Source organism: Pseudoliparis swirei, chromosome 1 (genome assembly GCF_029220125.1).
Source record: "Pseudoliparis swirei isolate HS2019 ecotype Mariana Trench chromosome 1, NWPU_hadal_v1, whole genome shotgun sequence".
Lineage (NCBI taxonomy): Eukaryota > Metazoa > Chordata > Actinopteri > Perciformes > Liparidae > Pseudoliparis > Pseudoliparis swirei.
Genome location: NC_079388.1, coordinates 21,944,442 through 21,961,178, shown reverse-complemented (window position 1 = coordinate 21,961,178; position 16,737 = coordinate 21,944,442). Strand labels below are relative to the sequence as shown.

At 48.4% G+C, this 16,737-nt stretch overlaps 2 protein-coding genes across 2 annotated transcripts; one reads left to right on the top strand and one right to left on the bottom strand.

Annotated features, from left to right (window-relative positions):
• Positions 1–214: 214 nt before the first annotated feature.
• On the top strand, positions 215–9,816 carry plekho1a (pleckstrin homology domain containing, family O member 1a; the record flags this gene model as incomplete). The annotated part of the gene is given in 9 exon segments (XM_056411449.1): positions 215–526; positions 2,836–2,961; positions 3,433–3,537; positions 3,616–3,717; positions 3,811–4,131; positions 4,308–4,384; positions 6,101–6,424; positions 6,781–7,128; positions 7,130–9,816. Coding segments are annotated over 9 exon segments (1,965 nt in total), but the record flags the coding sequence as incomplete, so codon positions are not given.
• A 717-nt stretch (positions 9,817–10,533) lies between these two features.
• Positions 10,534–14,968, bottom strand: anp32e (acidic (leucine-rich) nuclear phosphoprotein 32 family, member E). The gene is made up of 7 exons (XM_056410047.1): positions 14,732–14,968; positions 13,028–13,177; positions 12,773–12,895; positions 12,536–12,698; positions 12,191–12,306; positions 11,967–12,009; positions 10,534–11,890 (listed from the first exon to the last, which is right to left on the bottom strand). Exons 1-7 carry the CDS (start codon positions 14,876–14,878, stop codon positions 11,808–11,810), a joined length of 825 nt encoding a protein of 274 aa, XP_056266022.1. The 5' UTR covers positions 14,879–14,968; the 3' UTR covers positions 10,534–11,807.
• Between the last annotated feature and the right edge of the window lie 1,769 nt (positions 14,969–16,737).

Here is a 16,737-nt window from a genome sequence, read left to right as displayed (position 1 = left end):
TACTTTACGATCTTTTCTTGAAACTTAAGTAATTACGCTACGATCTTTTCTTAAGACCTAACTAAGTACTTTACGATCTTTTCTTAAGACCTAACTAAGTACTCTACGATCTTTTCTTGAAACCTAAGTACTCTACGATCTTTTCTTGAAACCTAAGTACTTTACAGACTAATCCAGTCCCGCCTCCTCCCTCATGGACTCAGACTAGCCCTAACCCACTTGTTGGGGTCTCTGTAACATCCTCTTCGCTCCTCTTCGCTCCTCTTCACTTCTCTTCCTCTCGTTTCCTTACATCTTCTCCTTGGTCTTGCTCTGGGAAAGTAGACCTCTGCAGGTCTCTGGTCTCTGTGACCCGGTTCTTGTGTCCTGGTTTCAGGGCCTCCAGGACTCGGTCCAGCAGGCAGTCCAGCAGCCGGACAAAGTGGGCTGGATCAGGAAGTTCTGCGGTCGAGGGATCTTCAGGGACCTGTGGAGGAACCGCTTCGTGGTCCTGAGAGGAGACCACCTGTACCTATCTGACAAGGAGGTGAGACCACCACAGTATATACATATATATATGTACATATTAGTGCTGTGAAAAATAACGCGTTAATTCAATTACAGGTTTAACTAGTTGTTTTTTTTAACGCATTTAACGCATGCGCAGAATGAGCTTCCAATCCGTCTGTTGTTGGTCGTCGGGACGAAAAAAAAGTCACTTGCAAAATGAGCTTCCAATACACCACTTCAATCTGAACTCTGTCCGCTCTCATGCAGACGGTCTGTTCATCGGTAATGATCCTTCCGCAGGTTCACCTCCGGAAACCTTGTTACGACTTTTACTTCCTGTAGATCAGGGTCTCAACACGTCGATCGCGACCTGCCAGTCGATCGCGGCGTAGTGTCGGTAGATCGCATGACATTAAAGAGATTGGCCCGCCCTGACATGTTCTCTAGAGCACGTCTTTGTTCTTTTATTAAACTAAACGTCTGTTGTTGATCGTATCTCCACAGCAGCATGTCATCTCTGTCTCTTCGCTGCGTTAACATATCGATCTCCGTCCGCGCCACAGAGCTCCGTGCGGGCGCATCGGGACCGAGCAAAAAAAAGTCACTTGTCAATCTGTCCCCGTGTCCGGGCCGGTGAGGTTTCAGCTTTGCAGCGGTGTCCCCGCCGTCCCTTTCATCACGGCCCAGTTCATGAAGGAAACCCACACAGTCAGTTTGCCTCAGCAGCTGCTAGAGGAAGACTAGAGGCCTTTAGATTGTATCATGGTGGAGTTAATGGTTGACAAACAAGAGAAACATGCTCTGTTTAACCTCCTGTTGCCTTTACATTTACTAACATATTTTACCCTCGGGGTCAATTTGACCCCAGCAATTAAAACCTCCAGAAAATTATTAGAATTAATATTGCTTCCCAAGTTTAAGTGTGAGGTACTTTATGTTTGTTTGTTGACTACCTAAATAGCCCTTTAAATAAATAAAAAAGTTGATATTTCTTATATGTTTGACACAGTGAAAAACAGCCTGGGGTCAAATTGACCCAAAGAACACCGACATTAAACATTGAATGGGGTCAAATTGACCCGAAAGGTCACAGGAGGGTTAAACATTCTGTTTAGGATGAAGATGTATTTATGTTCCATATGGAAGAAAACTGCTAAATAACTGCTGAGTTGCAGCACCATTGTATAGAAGAATGTATAAATGTATATATCCGTCTTTTGTCATAAATCTCTATGTTCTCACAAAATATACCGAGAATATCGGTAATATGTGATTAATCATGATTAATCCACAAAAACCTGTGATTAATCCGATTAAAAATTTTAATCGTTTCACAGCCCTAGTATATATATATATATCTATGTATCTATACATACAGGACTGTCTCAGAAAATTAGAATATTGTGATGAAGTTCTTTATTTTCTGTAATGCAATTAAAAAAACAAAAATGTCATGCATTCTGGATTCATTACAAATCAACTGAAATATTGCAAGCCTTTTATTCTGATTTATTGCTGATTATGGCTTACAGCTTAAGAAAACTCAAATATCCTATCTCTAAATATTAGAATATCATGAAAAAGTATACTAGTAGGGTATTAAACAAATCACTTGAATTGTCTAATTAACTCGAAACACCTGCAAGGGTTTCCTGAGCCTTGACAAACACTCAGCTGTTATAAATCTGTTTTTTTACTTGGTCTGAGGAAATATTAAAATTTTATGAGATAGGATTTTAGAGTTTTCTTAAGCTGTAAGCTATAATCAGCAATATTAAAAGAATAAAAGGCTTGCAATATTTCAGTTGATTTGTAATGAATCCAGAATGCATGACATTTTTGTTTTTTTAATTGCATTACAGAAAATAAAGAACTTTATCACAATATTCTAATTTTCTGAGACAGTCCTGTATATATGTATACATACACACAGCATTTGACCTTTTTGATGTGGTCTGCAGGGATTTAAAGATGCAGTGACGGACGGTTTCACAGCTGCTTATTGGAATTCAGTGTGTGTGCGCGCACAGATGTTCAGATTTAAAGGGACAGTACATGTTTACAGTCAGTTTTCAGTAATTTTATTAACTTAAAGTTAAATGTCCTGAGAATGAGACATGAAGCTAAACGTCTGCTGCTCGTCGTATTGATCCATCGATCGGTCGATCAATAATCTGCAAAGTAATAGTTATTGATCCAATGAAGAACCATTCTGAAACACAGGAGACGTTTCATGAGAACCCGGCTGGTAGTCAAGTGTCACTGCACCTGTGTGTGTCTCGGGTCCGAGTGTTCTCTGCGGTGATGTCGTGGGTTCGATTCCCTCAGGCAGTTCCTGTGTTGCAGGTGAAGGATGAGCGGCGGGCCCAGGAGGTCCTTCACCTGGCGGACTGCGAGCGCTCAGAGGAGCTCCGGAGGGCCAAGAGCCGGAGCAAGAAGAACCACAGCCGCTTCACCCTGCTGCGGGGCCCCGTGAGTCTCCACCTTCACCTCCACCTTCATCTCCACCTTCACCTTCATCTTCACCTTCACCTTCACCTTCACCTTCATCTCCACCTTCATCTTCATCTCCACCTTCACCTCCACCTTCACCTTCACCTTCATCTCCACCTTCACCTCCACCTTCATCTCCACCTTCACCTTCACCTCCACCTTCATCTCCACCTTCATCTCCACCTTCATCTTCACCTTCATCTTCACCTTCATCTTCATCTCCACCTTCACCTCCACCTTCACCTTCACCTTCATCTCCACCTTCATCTCCACCTTCACCTCCACCTTCACCTTCATCTCCACCTTCACCTCCACCTTCACCTTCATCTCCACCTTCATCTTCACCTTCATCTCCACCTTCACCTCCATCTTCATCTTCACCTCCACCTTCACCTTCACCTTCATCTTCACCTTCATCTCCATCTCCATGACGGAGTTGTCTTCCTGCAGGTTCCTAATCTTGTGTTTCTGGCGGTGAGTCCGGAGGAAAAGGAATCGTGGGTCAACGCCCTCAACGCGGCGATCGTAAAAGCCAAGAACCGAGTTTTAGACGAGGTAGAGGAGGCTTGTTGGTGGTCACACTGGTGATGAAGGTTGAATCCCTCGAGGCTCTGACCCATCTTGCCCGTCCAGGTGACCATCGAGGAGGACGGAGCGCTGCTCCATCCCACCAGACACCGGGCCAGGGTTCCTTATGGCCGCCGACTGCCGAGCAGAGGACACCTCCTGGCCGTGGTACTGGGCCTCCTCCTCCTCCTCCTCCTCCATCGACCCGGTCAGACGTTTTACTGTCGGCCTCGTCGTCACACGGCCTGGTGTCGCCCCCAGGCCTCCAGCTCCTCTCACGGCACGCTGATCCTCGACCTCGTGGCGGAGGCGGACGGCTTCCTCCCGGACTACGATGGCGACTCCCAGGAGTCATGGGAGAACTTCCACCACGTCATGCAGCGGGGAGGTTCCTGTGGAAGGCCGGCCGTCGTGGGATCCCGGGGGGTCGGAGTCCGTCGGCGAGCCGGCACCGACGTGTCCAAGCTGCGGGTCGGCCCCAAGGAGCCTAAGACCAGCAGCCTGCCCCGGGGGGGCGAGCTGTCCTGGGGACAGCAGTCCTACCTGGAGGCCTCCAAGGTCCACAAGACCCAACAAGCGCAGGTTGGGAAGCTCATTATCCCAAACCTCTGACCTCTAACCTCTGACCTTTGTCTAATCAAGTGTGCTCAATGCAAGAACATCGGAACATTGGTGGAGTAGAAGGGCCGTGTGATCGGCCCTTAGCCCCGCCTCCCTTCAACCACAGATGCAAACAGCAGACTTGTGTTACCTTCCAGGCCCTGAACGCACCGTCTCAAACGCCTCAGCCGGGGAGGAGGTTCAGCACACAGGGCCGAAGTCGCTGCTCCTCCAGGTGGGCGAAGCCACCAAACAGCTGCTGACCACAAGAGAACCAGTCCTTCATTCTGTTGTCTGGACCCTCCTTACCTTCCTGACCCTCCTTACCTTCCTGACCCTCCTTACCTTCCTGACCTTCCTGACCTTCCTTACCTTCCTGACCTTCCTGACCCTCCTTACCTTCCTGACCTTCCTGACCCTCCTTACCTTCCTGACCTTCCTGACCCTCCTTACCTTCCTGACCCTCCTTACCTTCCTGACCTTCCTGACCCTCCTTACCTTCCTTACCTTCCTGACCCTCCTTACCTTCCTGACCCTCCTTACCTTCCTGACCTTCCTGACCCTCCTTACCTTCCTGACCCTCCTTACCTTCCTTACCTTCCTGACCCTCCTTACCTTCCTGACCCTCCTTACCTTCCTGACCCTCCTGACCTTCCTGACCCTCCTTACCTTCCTGACCCTCCTTACCTTCCTGACCCTCCTTACCTTCCTTACCTTCCTGACCCTCCTTACCTTCCTGACCCTCCTTACCTTCCTTACCCTCCTGACCCTCCTTACCTTCCTTACCTTCCTGACCCTCCTTACCTTCCTGACCCTCCTTACCTTCCTGACCTCCTGACCCTCCTTACCTTCCTGACCTTCCTGACCCTCCTTACCTTCCTGACCCTCCTTACCTTCCTTACCTTCCTTACCTTCCTGACCCTCCTTACCTTCCTTACCCTCCTGACCTTCCTGACCCTCCTTACCTTCCTGACCCTCCTTACCTTCCTTACCTTCCTGACCCTCCTTACCTTCCTGACCCTCCTTACCTTCCTTACCCTCCTGACCTTCGTTACCTTCCTGACCTTCCTGACCCTCCTTACCTTCCTTACCTCCTGACCTCCTTACCTTCCTGACCTTCCTTACCTCCTGACCTTCCTGACCTCCTTACCTTCCTTACCTTCCTTACCCTCCTGACCTTCCTGACCCTCCTTACCTTCCTTACCCTCCTGACCTTCGTTACCTTCCTTACCTTCCTGACCCTCCTGACCCTCCTTACCTTCCTTACCTTCCTTACCTTCATGGCCCTCCTTACCTTCCTGACCCTCCTTACCTTCCTGACCCTCCTTACCTTCCTGACCCTCCTTACCTTCCTTACCTTCCTGACCTTCCTGACCCTCCTTACCTTCCTGACCCTCCTTACCTTCCTTACCTTCCTGACCTTCCTTACCTTCCTGACCTTCCTGACCCTCCTTACCTTCCTGACCTTCCTGACCCTCCTTACCTTCCTGACCTTCCTGACCCTCCTTACCTTCCTGACCCTCCTTACCTTCCTTACCTTCCTGACCCTCCTTACCTTCCTTACCTTCCTGACCCTCCTTACCTTCCTTACCCTCCTTACCTTCCTGACCCTCCTTACCTTCCTTACCTTCCTTACCTTCCTGACCTTCCTGACCCTCCTTACCTTCCTTACCTTCCTGACCCTCCTTACCTTCCTTACCTTCCTGACCCTCCTTACCTTCCTGACCCTCCTTACCTTCCTGACCCTCCTTACCTTCCTTACCCTCCTGACCTTCCTGACCCTCCTGACCTTCCTGACCCTCCTTACCTTCCTTACCTTCCTGACCCTCCTTACCTTCCTGACCCTCCTTACCTTCCTTACCCTCCTGACCTTCCTGACCCTCCTTACCTTCCTGACCCTCCTTACCTTCCTTACCTTCCTGACCCTCCTTACCCTTCTTCCTCCACTCAGACCGGCGATGATTCGCTCCGAGTTGCGCTCGGCTCTTCGGTGTCCGCCTGCAGAAGAGGCAGGGGGCGGGGCCTGGCTGCAGCCGGCGGGTCAGCTGCAGAGTCTCATCGCTCAGAGGATGCAGAGGGCTCAGGTGCTGCTTCATGCACAAGTTCCTGGAGCCTTGCCCGTTGTCTTCTACTCACCTGACTGTAACCCAGAGTCTGTCTTCCAGGAGCTGCAGAAGGCCAAAGCAGAGAGGGAGCCAGGAGGCTCCACTTACCTGAAGGGCGTCGACTCCCCCCGCCTCCACCGCCTCAGGGGCTCAGGCTCGCCTCACTCCAGGTTCATTTCACTAACATCTCAAGTTGACCTCTCAAAATCTTGGAGGTCTTTCTGTCCGTGATACAACAAGTCTCACATTGACATGAGAGACTTCAAGACTGATGGACGGCTTCAAGATCCTCGAGGTGCTCGACCCCCTGGTGTTCAGGAGGGAGAATGCAGCTTCAACACATGAAGCATAGACTTCTATACAACCAGAGGAGTCGCCCCCTGGTGGTCAGGAGAGAGAATGCAGCTCCAACACATGAAGCATAGACTTCTATACAACCAGAGTCGCCGCCCCTGGTGGTCAGGAGGGAGAAGGCAGCGTAGTGTTTTGAAGTGCCTTGGCGGGTCGATGTCTTGCTCCTCCTCAGCAGGTCCTCTGGGTCTCCGAGGAGCAGGAGCAGCGACTCTCCTCGCCTCCGGGGGAAAGACTCCCCCCGTCTGAGAGGAAGAGAATCTCCTCGGTCCAAAGCCAGGAGGACTCGCTCCAGAGGGTCCCAGTCGTCCGCCACTCAAGCCGACGACTCCCCTCAGCCGGCCGACGCTCTGCCGCCACCAGAGCCCGGCAGAGCCTCCGGCTCCTCTCGGCGCCGCCAGGAGGAGGAGTCCCGCGCCCAGACGGCCGCTGCACCGCCTCCGAGCACCGGGGGCTCCGCCTCCTCTCGGGTTCAGGGACTCAGGAAGCGAGGCGGGCTCTCCTCGCCGGGAGGACTCCCCCTCCGGGTCCCTCCGGGCCAGAACCCCCGCCGAGCACCGCCCGCCTCCACCGGCCTCTCTGCCGGCGGAGGACGACCCGGAGGTGGAGAGGAGGCGCGAAGAGGCCGAGCGCCTCCTGGAGGAGGCCGTGTCGTCGTGGAAGGAGGCGCAGGAGGTCCTGCGGGAGGTGAAGCAGCTGCAGAGCCAGACGCTGCGGCGCAGGAGGAGCTACGAGAAGACGGAGGACACGCCCCCCTCGCCAGAGACACCGTGACGAAGAGGACTGTCCCTCGTCTCCATGACAACAGACAGGTTCTCCCTGCTGGTTGCTTCTGGAAAGAAAACTTCAGGTTTTTTGGAAGATGAAAAGAATAAAATACATTTTGACTTTTTGCTGTCAACATGTCTAAAGAGCACGGCGGCTGAGGAGATCCTTTGTTTGTTTGTTTACCTTCATGTGTTTGTTGACGTCTGATGAGTGGATTGAGCTGTTAGATTTATATTTGTCTCTTTTTTAGATTTCACGTTTTCAAACATCAGGAAGTTTCACGTTTGACCAGATGAAGAAGAAACGACACCGACGTCTTCCTCTGCAGCGCAACCTGTTGTTGTTGTGATCATCTTGTGAACTGTTGGACACTCCGTCTGGTTGAAGGGGTTCAGAGTTAACAGCAGGATTCATCAGGTCACTGAGTGTGAGTGTGTGTGTGTGTGTCTGTGTATGTGTGTGTGTGTGTGTTGACTCGGAGCCCTGCAGCATCTGTTCAAAACCTCGTCTCCATCTTTCCTCTTTCTATTATTTATTAGGGTCCTCTACTACGACTTCGTCGTAGAGGAACCGATTGTATTTCTAAGAGTTATTATTTCTCTCCACGGAAACCTCGACTGGCCGCATACCTCAGACCGCAACCAAGTGAAATTTCACACGCATATCAGAACTCATGAAAAATTTATGATTTTTTAGTTTTTGTCTTTGTTTATAAAAAACTGTCTCTCTAGCGCCCCCTTGAGGTAGAAAGCTAATACTTTTTTTCAACAATGACCGATTGACTTGAAATTTGGTATACAGGTTCACCTGGACCTGCTCTACAAATAACTTCCAGCTGACCATCAAAGGCGCCCACTTAGATTTTCCGCCATTTTGAATTTAGTAAGAAAAACAATTTTTCACTTTTTTCCAAAACGCTTTGTCTGATTCATCCGAAAATTTCTGGGGTCCATTATTGGTTCAATGTCATCAGAAGTACTGAAAATCTTGTTGATATCTCATTGCATTCAGAGAATATAGACCAATGAACATTCAAGGGGTGTGGCCTAATATTTGAAGTCACACAACTTCTCCATTATTTGGCCTATCTTCACCAAATTGCTAGCCTGTCAATATCGCATCCCTTAAACTACTTAATTTTTTTCATAATATTTGAACATTAGGGGGCGCTGCAATAAATCCCTCAATATCTGCATTTTTTGCCTTTCTTCATGTTTTGGGCAGTTGTAAAACTGTTAACTCCTCCTAGAGCTTACACCCGATTCATTCTAAACTTGCCCAGTATGATCTTGAGACCTTTGCCGTGAAAAATCTTTGAAAGATTTCGGTGGGTCGAACATCAAAAAACACCATTCGCCATAAAAATCCAAGTTGATGTAACTCGCCCATACATTATGTAATCTGCTCCATATTTCTCATATCATGGCATACTGAGCTAAGGCTTTCACATTCATATGCTAATTTTTAACTATGGTCTTAGCACCACCTAATGGCAACAGGAAGTTACATGTTTTCTACTTTTATACCCTTCTCACAGATTATTCAGATCCCTCTCAAAATATACCAGAATAGATGTAAAACCTTGATAATGCTTCCCTGTGAAGGTCGTAATGACACGTTGAAGGCGAGTCGTAGCATCAGCAAACTTTGATCCTTCGCCGTGAACAAATAAACAATGTAATATGCTCGAAACGTGACTAAACTTGGCACACACATTTAGAGTCAAATATGTAGTTACCTGAAATGATTTGAATGCTTGGGATTGACAATATGGCTCGATAGCGCACCCTAGAATGAATTTTCATTCAAAAGCCCACGTTTTTTGCCTCCAATGACTAATTGACTCGTAATTCAGCATACATGTCCGGTTGGACCTGCTCTACAAAAAATATTATTATGACCATAAGCTACGGCAACTTAGATTTTCCGCCATTTTGAATTTTGTGAAAAACACTTTTTGTTTAACTCCTCCTAAACGCTTGGTCCGAATCATACAAAACTTGTTTTGATTTATTATGGGTTCAATGCCATCAGAAATCTTTGAAAGATTGTTGATATGTCATTGTTTTCAGAAGATATGGACCAATGAACATCCAAGGGGTGTGGCCTAATAAGTAAAGACACCTAACTTCCAAATCACCTTGACTATCTTCACCAAATTGCTCGCCAATACAAGGACACCCTTAACGTACCTTAATTGTTTCATAATATTTGAACATTAGGGGGCGCTACAATCAATCCCTCAAAATATGTTTTTTTGGCCTTTTTTCATGTTTTTAGGGGTTGTAAAACAGTTAACTCCTCCTAGAGCTTAAAGCCGATTCATTCCAAACTTGGCCAGTATTGTCTTGAGACCTTTGTTTTGAAAAATCTTTGAAAGATGTAAAAAATATTAAAGTTTGTGCGTTCTCCGGACCGGCAAAGAAACGCCATTCGCCATGAAGATGGACGTTGTTGTAACTCGGCCATACATTATGTAATCTGCTCCTTATTTCTCATATGTCATGACATACTGACCCTGAAGACATCATATGATAATTTTTAATTATGGTCTTAGCGCCACCTAGTGGCAACGGGAACAAACATCGTTTTTTCTTGGGCTTCCTTCTCTGAGAAGGTAAATCAGATCAACATCCAATTTGTTACACATGAAGGTTAGACTTTCAGGATGCCAGAAGACAAAGCATTTTATGTTTCGTCTAACACTGTTGCCGTGGCAACCCATTCTTCGTGTCAAACAACTAAGGGGCTTTAGAAGGACTTAAAATGCTTGAAACATAACTAAACTTAGCACACACATTTAAAGTCAAAGATGTAGTTACCTGATATGATTTGAAAGCTTTGAAATGCCAATAAGGCTCAATAGTGCCCCCTAGACTGTATTTTATGTTCAAAAGGCCACGTTATTTGCCCCTGATGACCGATTAACTTGAAATTCATCATACATGTCCGCTTAGACCTGCTGTAAAAAAAATTACATTATGACCATAAGCTCCACCCACTTAGATTTTCCGCCATTTTGAATAAAAATTTTTTTCAACTCCTCCTAAACGATAGTTGCGTGTTGTAGCTCCGCCTCAGGCTCACATCACATTGTAGCTCCGCCTCTCACTCACAGCATGTCGTAGCTCCGCCTCCTTAGACTTTAAAAACACAACTATTGTTCTTTGAAATGTTTTTATTCAAAACCCTCAACATGTTCGTCACAGAGTCAAACAATCCGCCAACGTCGGGGTGAGGGACAGTAACAGAGGGGTCAAAGGTCAACTAGCACTTCAAAACATTTAAACTACAAAATAAAACCTGAAACTGAGTATTTACAATATTGCCTTAAAACCAGTTTGAGGTCACGACCTTTGACACACTACTTAGTTTCTTTGAATGAACTGATGCTACGTAGCCTCTAAGCTAACAGAAGCCACGCCCCCTAGTCGCCCTCCACAGGGCTCCGATTGGCCGATCTGTGTGAACAGACGCCTGATGAGTAAGACAGGGTTAAACACACACTTCCTGTGTGTTGAAGTGTGTACAACGAGATAAAAGCTCAAACTGTTTAGTAAAAGTCTTAAAGCTGCAGAATCCCACGCAGAGCAGCAGCACCTGAATCAGACGCAGGCCCCGCCCCCGCAGTATCCCATAATGCACTGCAACATTACGTTCAGGCAACTTGAGGAGCACCTGAACGCATCACAGGTGCGTCGGACTACGAGAGGGGGAAGGGCCTGAGGTCGAGGGGGCGGGGCCTGAGGTTGAGCAGCTCAGTCGCCAGGAAACTAAATGTTGGTGTTGTACGCCTTTATTTTGTTAAGAGCAGACAGGAAGTCCAAACCTTCAGTTATCCATACGACGCCAACATGGAGTCCTGGGACAGGAAGTCGCTCCAAAGGAAACAAACGGAACTAATGGCCCCCAGAGGCCCCCCAAGAACACACAGGGACCAGAGACTCGAGGGTCCAGACCGGACGGGAGACCCTTAAGGGGGGGGCCCCGATGGGTCCAGAATCAGATATGGCAGCAGGAAGAACCGGTTCTGGTCTCTCGGTGTGGACAGGATGCGGTCGTCAGGTGATCTCTTCACTTCCTGTCGGCGGGAGGAAACTCGAGGCTCCGGATCCCGATATGGATCAGGACTCGATGGAGGTCCGAAGTCCAGAGGACCGGGCCAAAGGATTCAGATCCGTCTGATCCGGTTCTTCTGGTCTAAGAGACACGAGTCTTGTCGTCTGGACTTGTAGGCCAGACGGAGACAGGAAGTGACATCATTCTGAAGTCTCCACATATCTGCTGACAGGAAGTCCTGCTGGTGGATCAGATTCAGGACCTGGACCAGGTTTAAGGGACACGTGGACTGGAGTTCTGATCAAATCTTCTTGTGTATATATATTATCGAAAAGTGAGACGGACTGAAAGCGACGCTGGTCTGGGGGAACCGGACTAGTCGTCCTCCTCCTCGTCTTCGTCATCCTCGTCTTCGACGGCCCTCTTCCTCTTCTCCCCCTGAGCGCCGGCCTGGTCCTCTGCAGAGCGAGAGCCAATCAGACGAGGGCGACCGGATTTTGACCAATCAAGACATGCGACCGGCGCTTCACTCACCTTCGTCCTCCTCTTCCTCCTCCTCGCCGAAGTCGTCCACAACCTGAGAGGAAGAGTCGCACCAGTCAATACTTTCAAAATAAAAGCTTGTTTCTGATTGGACGACAGCGACCGAGCTTTAAATCTATTGGTGGAGGAGACGTCATGTGTTCTACTTGATGACACGTTTCAGGAGCCACTGGACCAGGAAGTGACCTGTGGAGAGGTGCATCATGGGAGCCCACCTGACTGCTCCGGGTCCCCTGGAAGCTCAGGCCCACCTCTCCTCCCTCAGAGCTGTCCTCGTCTTCCTCGTCTTCATCATCCTCGTCGTAGTCTCCGGTCGGCGGCGCCGCCTTGTCTGCAACACAGACCACCGTCAGACCGGGTCCTGGTTCCCCCACAGACCGGGTCCTGGTTCCCCCACAGACCACCGTCAGACCGGGTCCTGGTTCCCCCACAGACCACCGTCAGACCGGGTCCTGGTTCCCCCACAGACCACCGTCAGACCGGGTCCTGGTCCCCCCACAGAGCGGGTCCTGGTTCCCCCACAGACCACCGTCAGACCGGGTCCCCCTGGGTCCACTCACCGTGGTCGTCGGCCTCGCTGTCGGGCGCCTCGTTGTCCTCGTGGTCGAAGCCGTCCAGGTAGGTCACCTGGGGCAGCAGCTCCAGCACGCTCTCCCGGTAGTCCTCCAGGGACGTGATCTCACAGTTGAACAGGTCCAGACTCTGGAGGAACTTCAGGTTTTGCTGCCGCAGGAACACAGAGACCAGGTCAGAGTGTGTGTGTGTGTGTGTGTGTGTGTGTGTGTGTGTGTGTGTACCAGGGCCTCCACGGTGCTCAGCTCTTTGATCTTGTTGCCGCTCAGGTTCAGGTACGTCAGGTTTGGACATTTCTCCTTCAGCGTCTCCAGAGAACCAGACAGGTTGTTGTCACTCAGCTCCAGCTGAGACACAAGAGCCCGTCAACAACAACAACAACACACTGGTGATCACCACTTCATTCTCCTGGTGAAGGGATTCAGACCAAGACTGAAGAGAGGAGGTCAAACCACACACACACACACACACACACACACCTTGCGCAGCTTGGGCAGGGCGGGCAGCCGGCCCAGCGAGCTCAGGCCCACGTTGACCATGCTGAGGAACTCCAGCTCCACGAAGGCGTCCGTGAGCCCCTCCACCTCCCCGTCGGCAGAGCGGCTGTTGTCCACCACCAGCTCCGCCATCTGGGGATCAATAATCAACACAGGCGTCAGCGGCTGTTGTCATGACTGACTGCCCTCATCAGCCACCGGCTGACCTTCAGGTTGGTGCCATTAAAGACACGCTGCAGTTCCTATAATGTCCACTAGGGGACACGGGCCATCCATTGATCGGCAGTGATCAGAGGAAAGACCAATCGGACTTTATATCACACTATATATCAGATTGTTTATTAAATGATGATCAGCTGATGGCTCCATGTTACAGTCCGGTGTAAACACCTGAGGGCTGAAAGTAACGCCAACAACTGGGAGACAATAATAAAGATCCAACAATGATACTAATAATAAAGATACAACAAGGATAATAATAAAGATAATAATATAGATACAACAATGATAATAAAGATACTAATAAAGATACAACAATGATAATAATAAAGATATAAGGATACTAATAAAGATACAACAATGATAATAATAAAGATACAACAATGATAATAATAAAGATACAACAAGGATAATAAAGATTCCTCTGGTGTTTCTGCTTATGTAACCAGACTCAGTGTTTCAGCCTGCAGGCCAACATAACTGTGTGCGCGCGCACGTGTTGTGGGGGGGTTTAACCTACATGTGTGTGTGTGTGTGTGTGTGCTGAACCTCCACACACACACCATCTGTCGCCTCCCCGGTTCACCAACACGACACCAGGCAGTTGAGTTTGTAAATTCGTTTGAATTTAATTGAGTGTGAACGACGAGCACGTGCGCCGTCATCACACACGGAGCTCCGACAGTGTTGAAGATACACAATTAATCACTATTTAATATATATCAATACGTTATAGCCATGTCGAGGAACGCCATTTTGTTACGCGCGCGCGCACGCCCTTTAACCGGAGACCCCGTAGAACGCGCGCTAATCCGCTCCCGGGACGTTAAACCACCGGGCACGCGCTCCACACTCAAAATGTCTCCGCGCGACCTCGCGCGCCAGCCGGCAGCCCGCGAAACGTCGCCGGAGAGAGGCGGAAAAGAAACGAGAAATAAACATCTGAACCGGATTTAATGATTATTATTTGTTTTGTTATAAAGAGTCTGTAAACTAGACGTTTCCGTCTAAGTTTTAAGCTGCTGAGACTCAAAATGTCCGACGCGGCAGCAGATGTCGATGTTGGAGGAAAAGGTCGCGAGCCCCCAGTTAAACTCCCGCTCCGGTGCCCCGAGGACCCGGATGTTCAGGAGCTTCTCCCCGGTGCCTGGTTACAAATCCAACGCGCTCCGCCAGGTGTTTTAAAGACGGACTAACTGTCAACGGTCCGGGTCTCAGAGGGATCTAAAGCGTTGACCGCTGGCTGAAAGAGACACGGGGTCCCCGGAGAGGAGGGGGGCGGACGACGCTTCCACGTCCCAAGAGGAGCGGATCAGACGGATCGATAGGACCGAGCGGCTCGGCGAGCGGAGCCCCATGTGATGCGCTCCGGACGGTGGGGGGGAGAGAGCAGCCAGCCGAGCTCCAGTTCGCTATTTCAGCCAACAATTTAAAAACATGAGTCCGATAAAAAAAAGTGCCGCTCACCTCCGCCGGGCTCCGGTTCCGCAGCTCCAGGGTGATCCTCTTCTTCATGTCCATGGCGGAAGGTCTCGTGCGGCGGTGAGAAAGCGGCTGAGGGACTCCCGGGGATCGGCGCTGCTCTGATGGCCAGTTTGCCTTCTGATCCTCCATGATACCCTGCGCCCTGCCCCTCCCCCGAGGCCCCGCCCCTCTCGCTCGGGGTTGGCCGCGCGCTCCCCTCTGCCGCCTCTGATTGGTCAACGAGGCACATCAAACAGGATTTAGTCACCTTTAATCCACGAGCTGGGCGGGAATATCCCCCGAAAAGCCTCTGATGCATGATGGGAGCTGTAGTCCATCATATATCATAATTATAATAATCTATAGACCCCCAAAGCCTAACAGTGTTTTTATCCACGAGTTTGCTGAACTTTTAGCCTATTTTATGTCACAGTATGACAAAGTTCTTATTTTAGGGGATTTTAACATACATGTCTGCTGCCCGTCTCAGACTCTTGTCAAAGATGTTATGGATACTTTGGAATCTTTTAACATCACTCAGGCTATACACCAACCAACACATTCAAAGGGTCACATTCTAGACCTCGTCCTGCACAATGGTCTCAGCCCCGAAAATGTTCAAATTAAGGATATCTGTGTGTCTGATCACAAAGCAATTTTATTCAGTATGGTCTCATCCCAACTTCCCATAAATCAGAGTACACCGAACCGATGTCGGGTTTTTAACTCCATGTCTGCGAGCAAATTTTCAGAGGGTTTTACTGCTGCTTTTTTACCTGCTTTTAATCATCAACTTTTAGATACAGAAGAGCAGGTCTCTCTTTTTAATGACATCTGTCAAACTATTCTTGACTCTGTTGCCCCCTACAAGATCAAAAAGTTAAACGGAACAACACAGCCCTGGATAAATGAAGCCACCAGAGAACTTAAGAGAGACTGTAGGAGAAAGGAAAGAAAATGGAAAAAAACTGCTCTGCACGTATTTTATCAAATTTGGAAAGATGCATTGAACAACGACCAAAAGGCAGTTAAAGAAGCAAGAACCTCCTTCTTCTCCAATTTAATTCAAGAGAACCATTCAAACCCCAGAGTTTTATTTAAGGTCATAGACACAGTCATGAACCCCCCCTCCTTTCATTTTATTGATGCCTCACAAGAGATGTGTGAGAAATTCTTAATTTATTTTAATAATAAGGTAAAGGAAATAAGACATCAGATTACCCCCCCAACCCGTATTTTACATGCCAATAGGGACATTCAAAACTATTTTAGTCATTTTCAACCAGTATCTATGACCTTTTTATCTCAACTTATATCACAAATGAAATCAGCCACATGCAGCCTTGATTTTATTCCGACAAAATTCCTCAAGGAGGTTTTTAACACGATAGGGCCAAGTATTTTATTAATTATAAATAGCTCCCTAGCAAGTGGTACTTTCCCATCAACTTTTAAACATGCTATCGTACAACCGCTTTTAAAGAAACCGAAGCTGGATCAATCTGTTCTTTCCAATTTTAGGCCAATTTCAAAACTTCCTTTTTTATCAAAACTTTTAGAAAAAGTGGTTTCAACGCAACTTTTAGCTTTTATGAATCAGAATAACTTATTTGAGAAATTTAAGTCAGGTTTTAGAGCACTTCACAGTACAGAAACTGCCCTCCTCAAGGTAACGAATGACCTTCTTTTAGCAGCAGACAGGGGGGAGAGCGCAGTTTGAATTCTTTTAGACCTTAGTGCAGCTTTCGATACGGTTGATCACGCCATTTTAATCGATCGCCTCAAAAACTGGGTTGGCATCAAAGACACTGCACTTGGCTGGTTTTCCTCATACCTTTTAAATAGATCTTACTCGGTCACCATAGGTAATCACTCGTCTTCCACTTCTAATATTACCTGTGGTGTACCACAAGGTTCAATTTTAGGTCCACTTTTATTTTCTATCTATATGCTTTCACTTGGTCAAATCCTCCAGCGACACGATGTATCTTTTCATTGCTATGCAGACG

Bases quoted from the DNA above. Each gene is read 5' to 3' on its own strand.
- anp32e (XM_056410047.1), bottom strand. From the start codon at position 14,878: ATGGAGGATCAGAAGGCAAACTGGCCATCAGAGCAGCGCCGATCCCCG. The intron at 12,896-13,027 runs GTGTGTGTGTGT...CTTGTGTCTCAG, and splicing joins CCCTGCCCAAGCTGCGCAAG to CTGGAGCTGAGTGACAACAA. The intron at 11,891-11,966 runs GTGAGTGAAGCG...CTCGCTCTGCAG, and splicing joins GGAGGAAGAGGAGGACGAAG to AGGACCAGGCCGGCGCTCAG.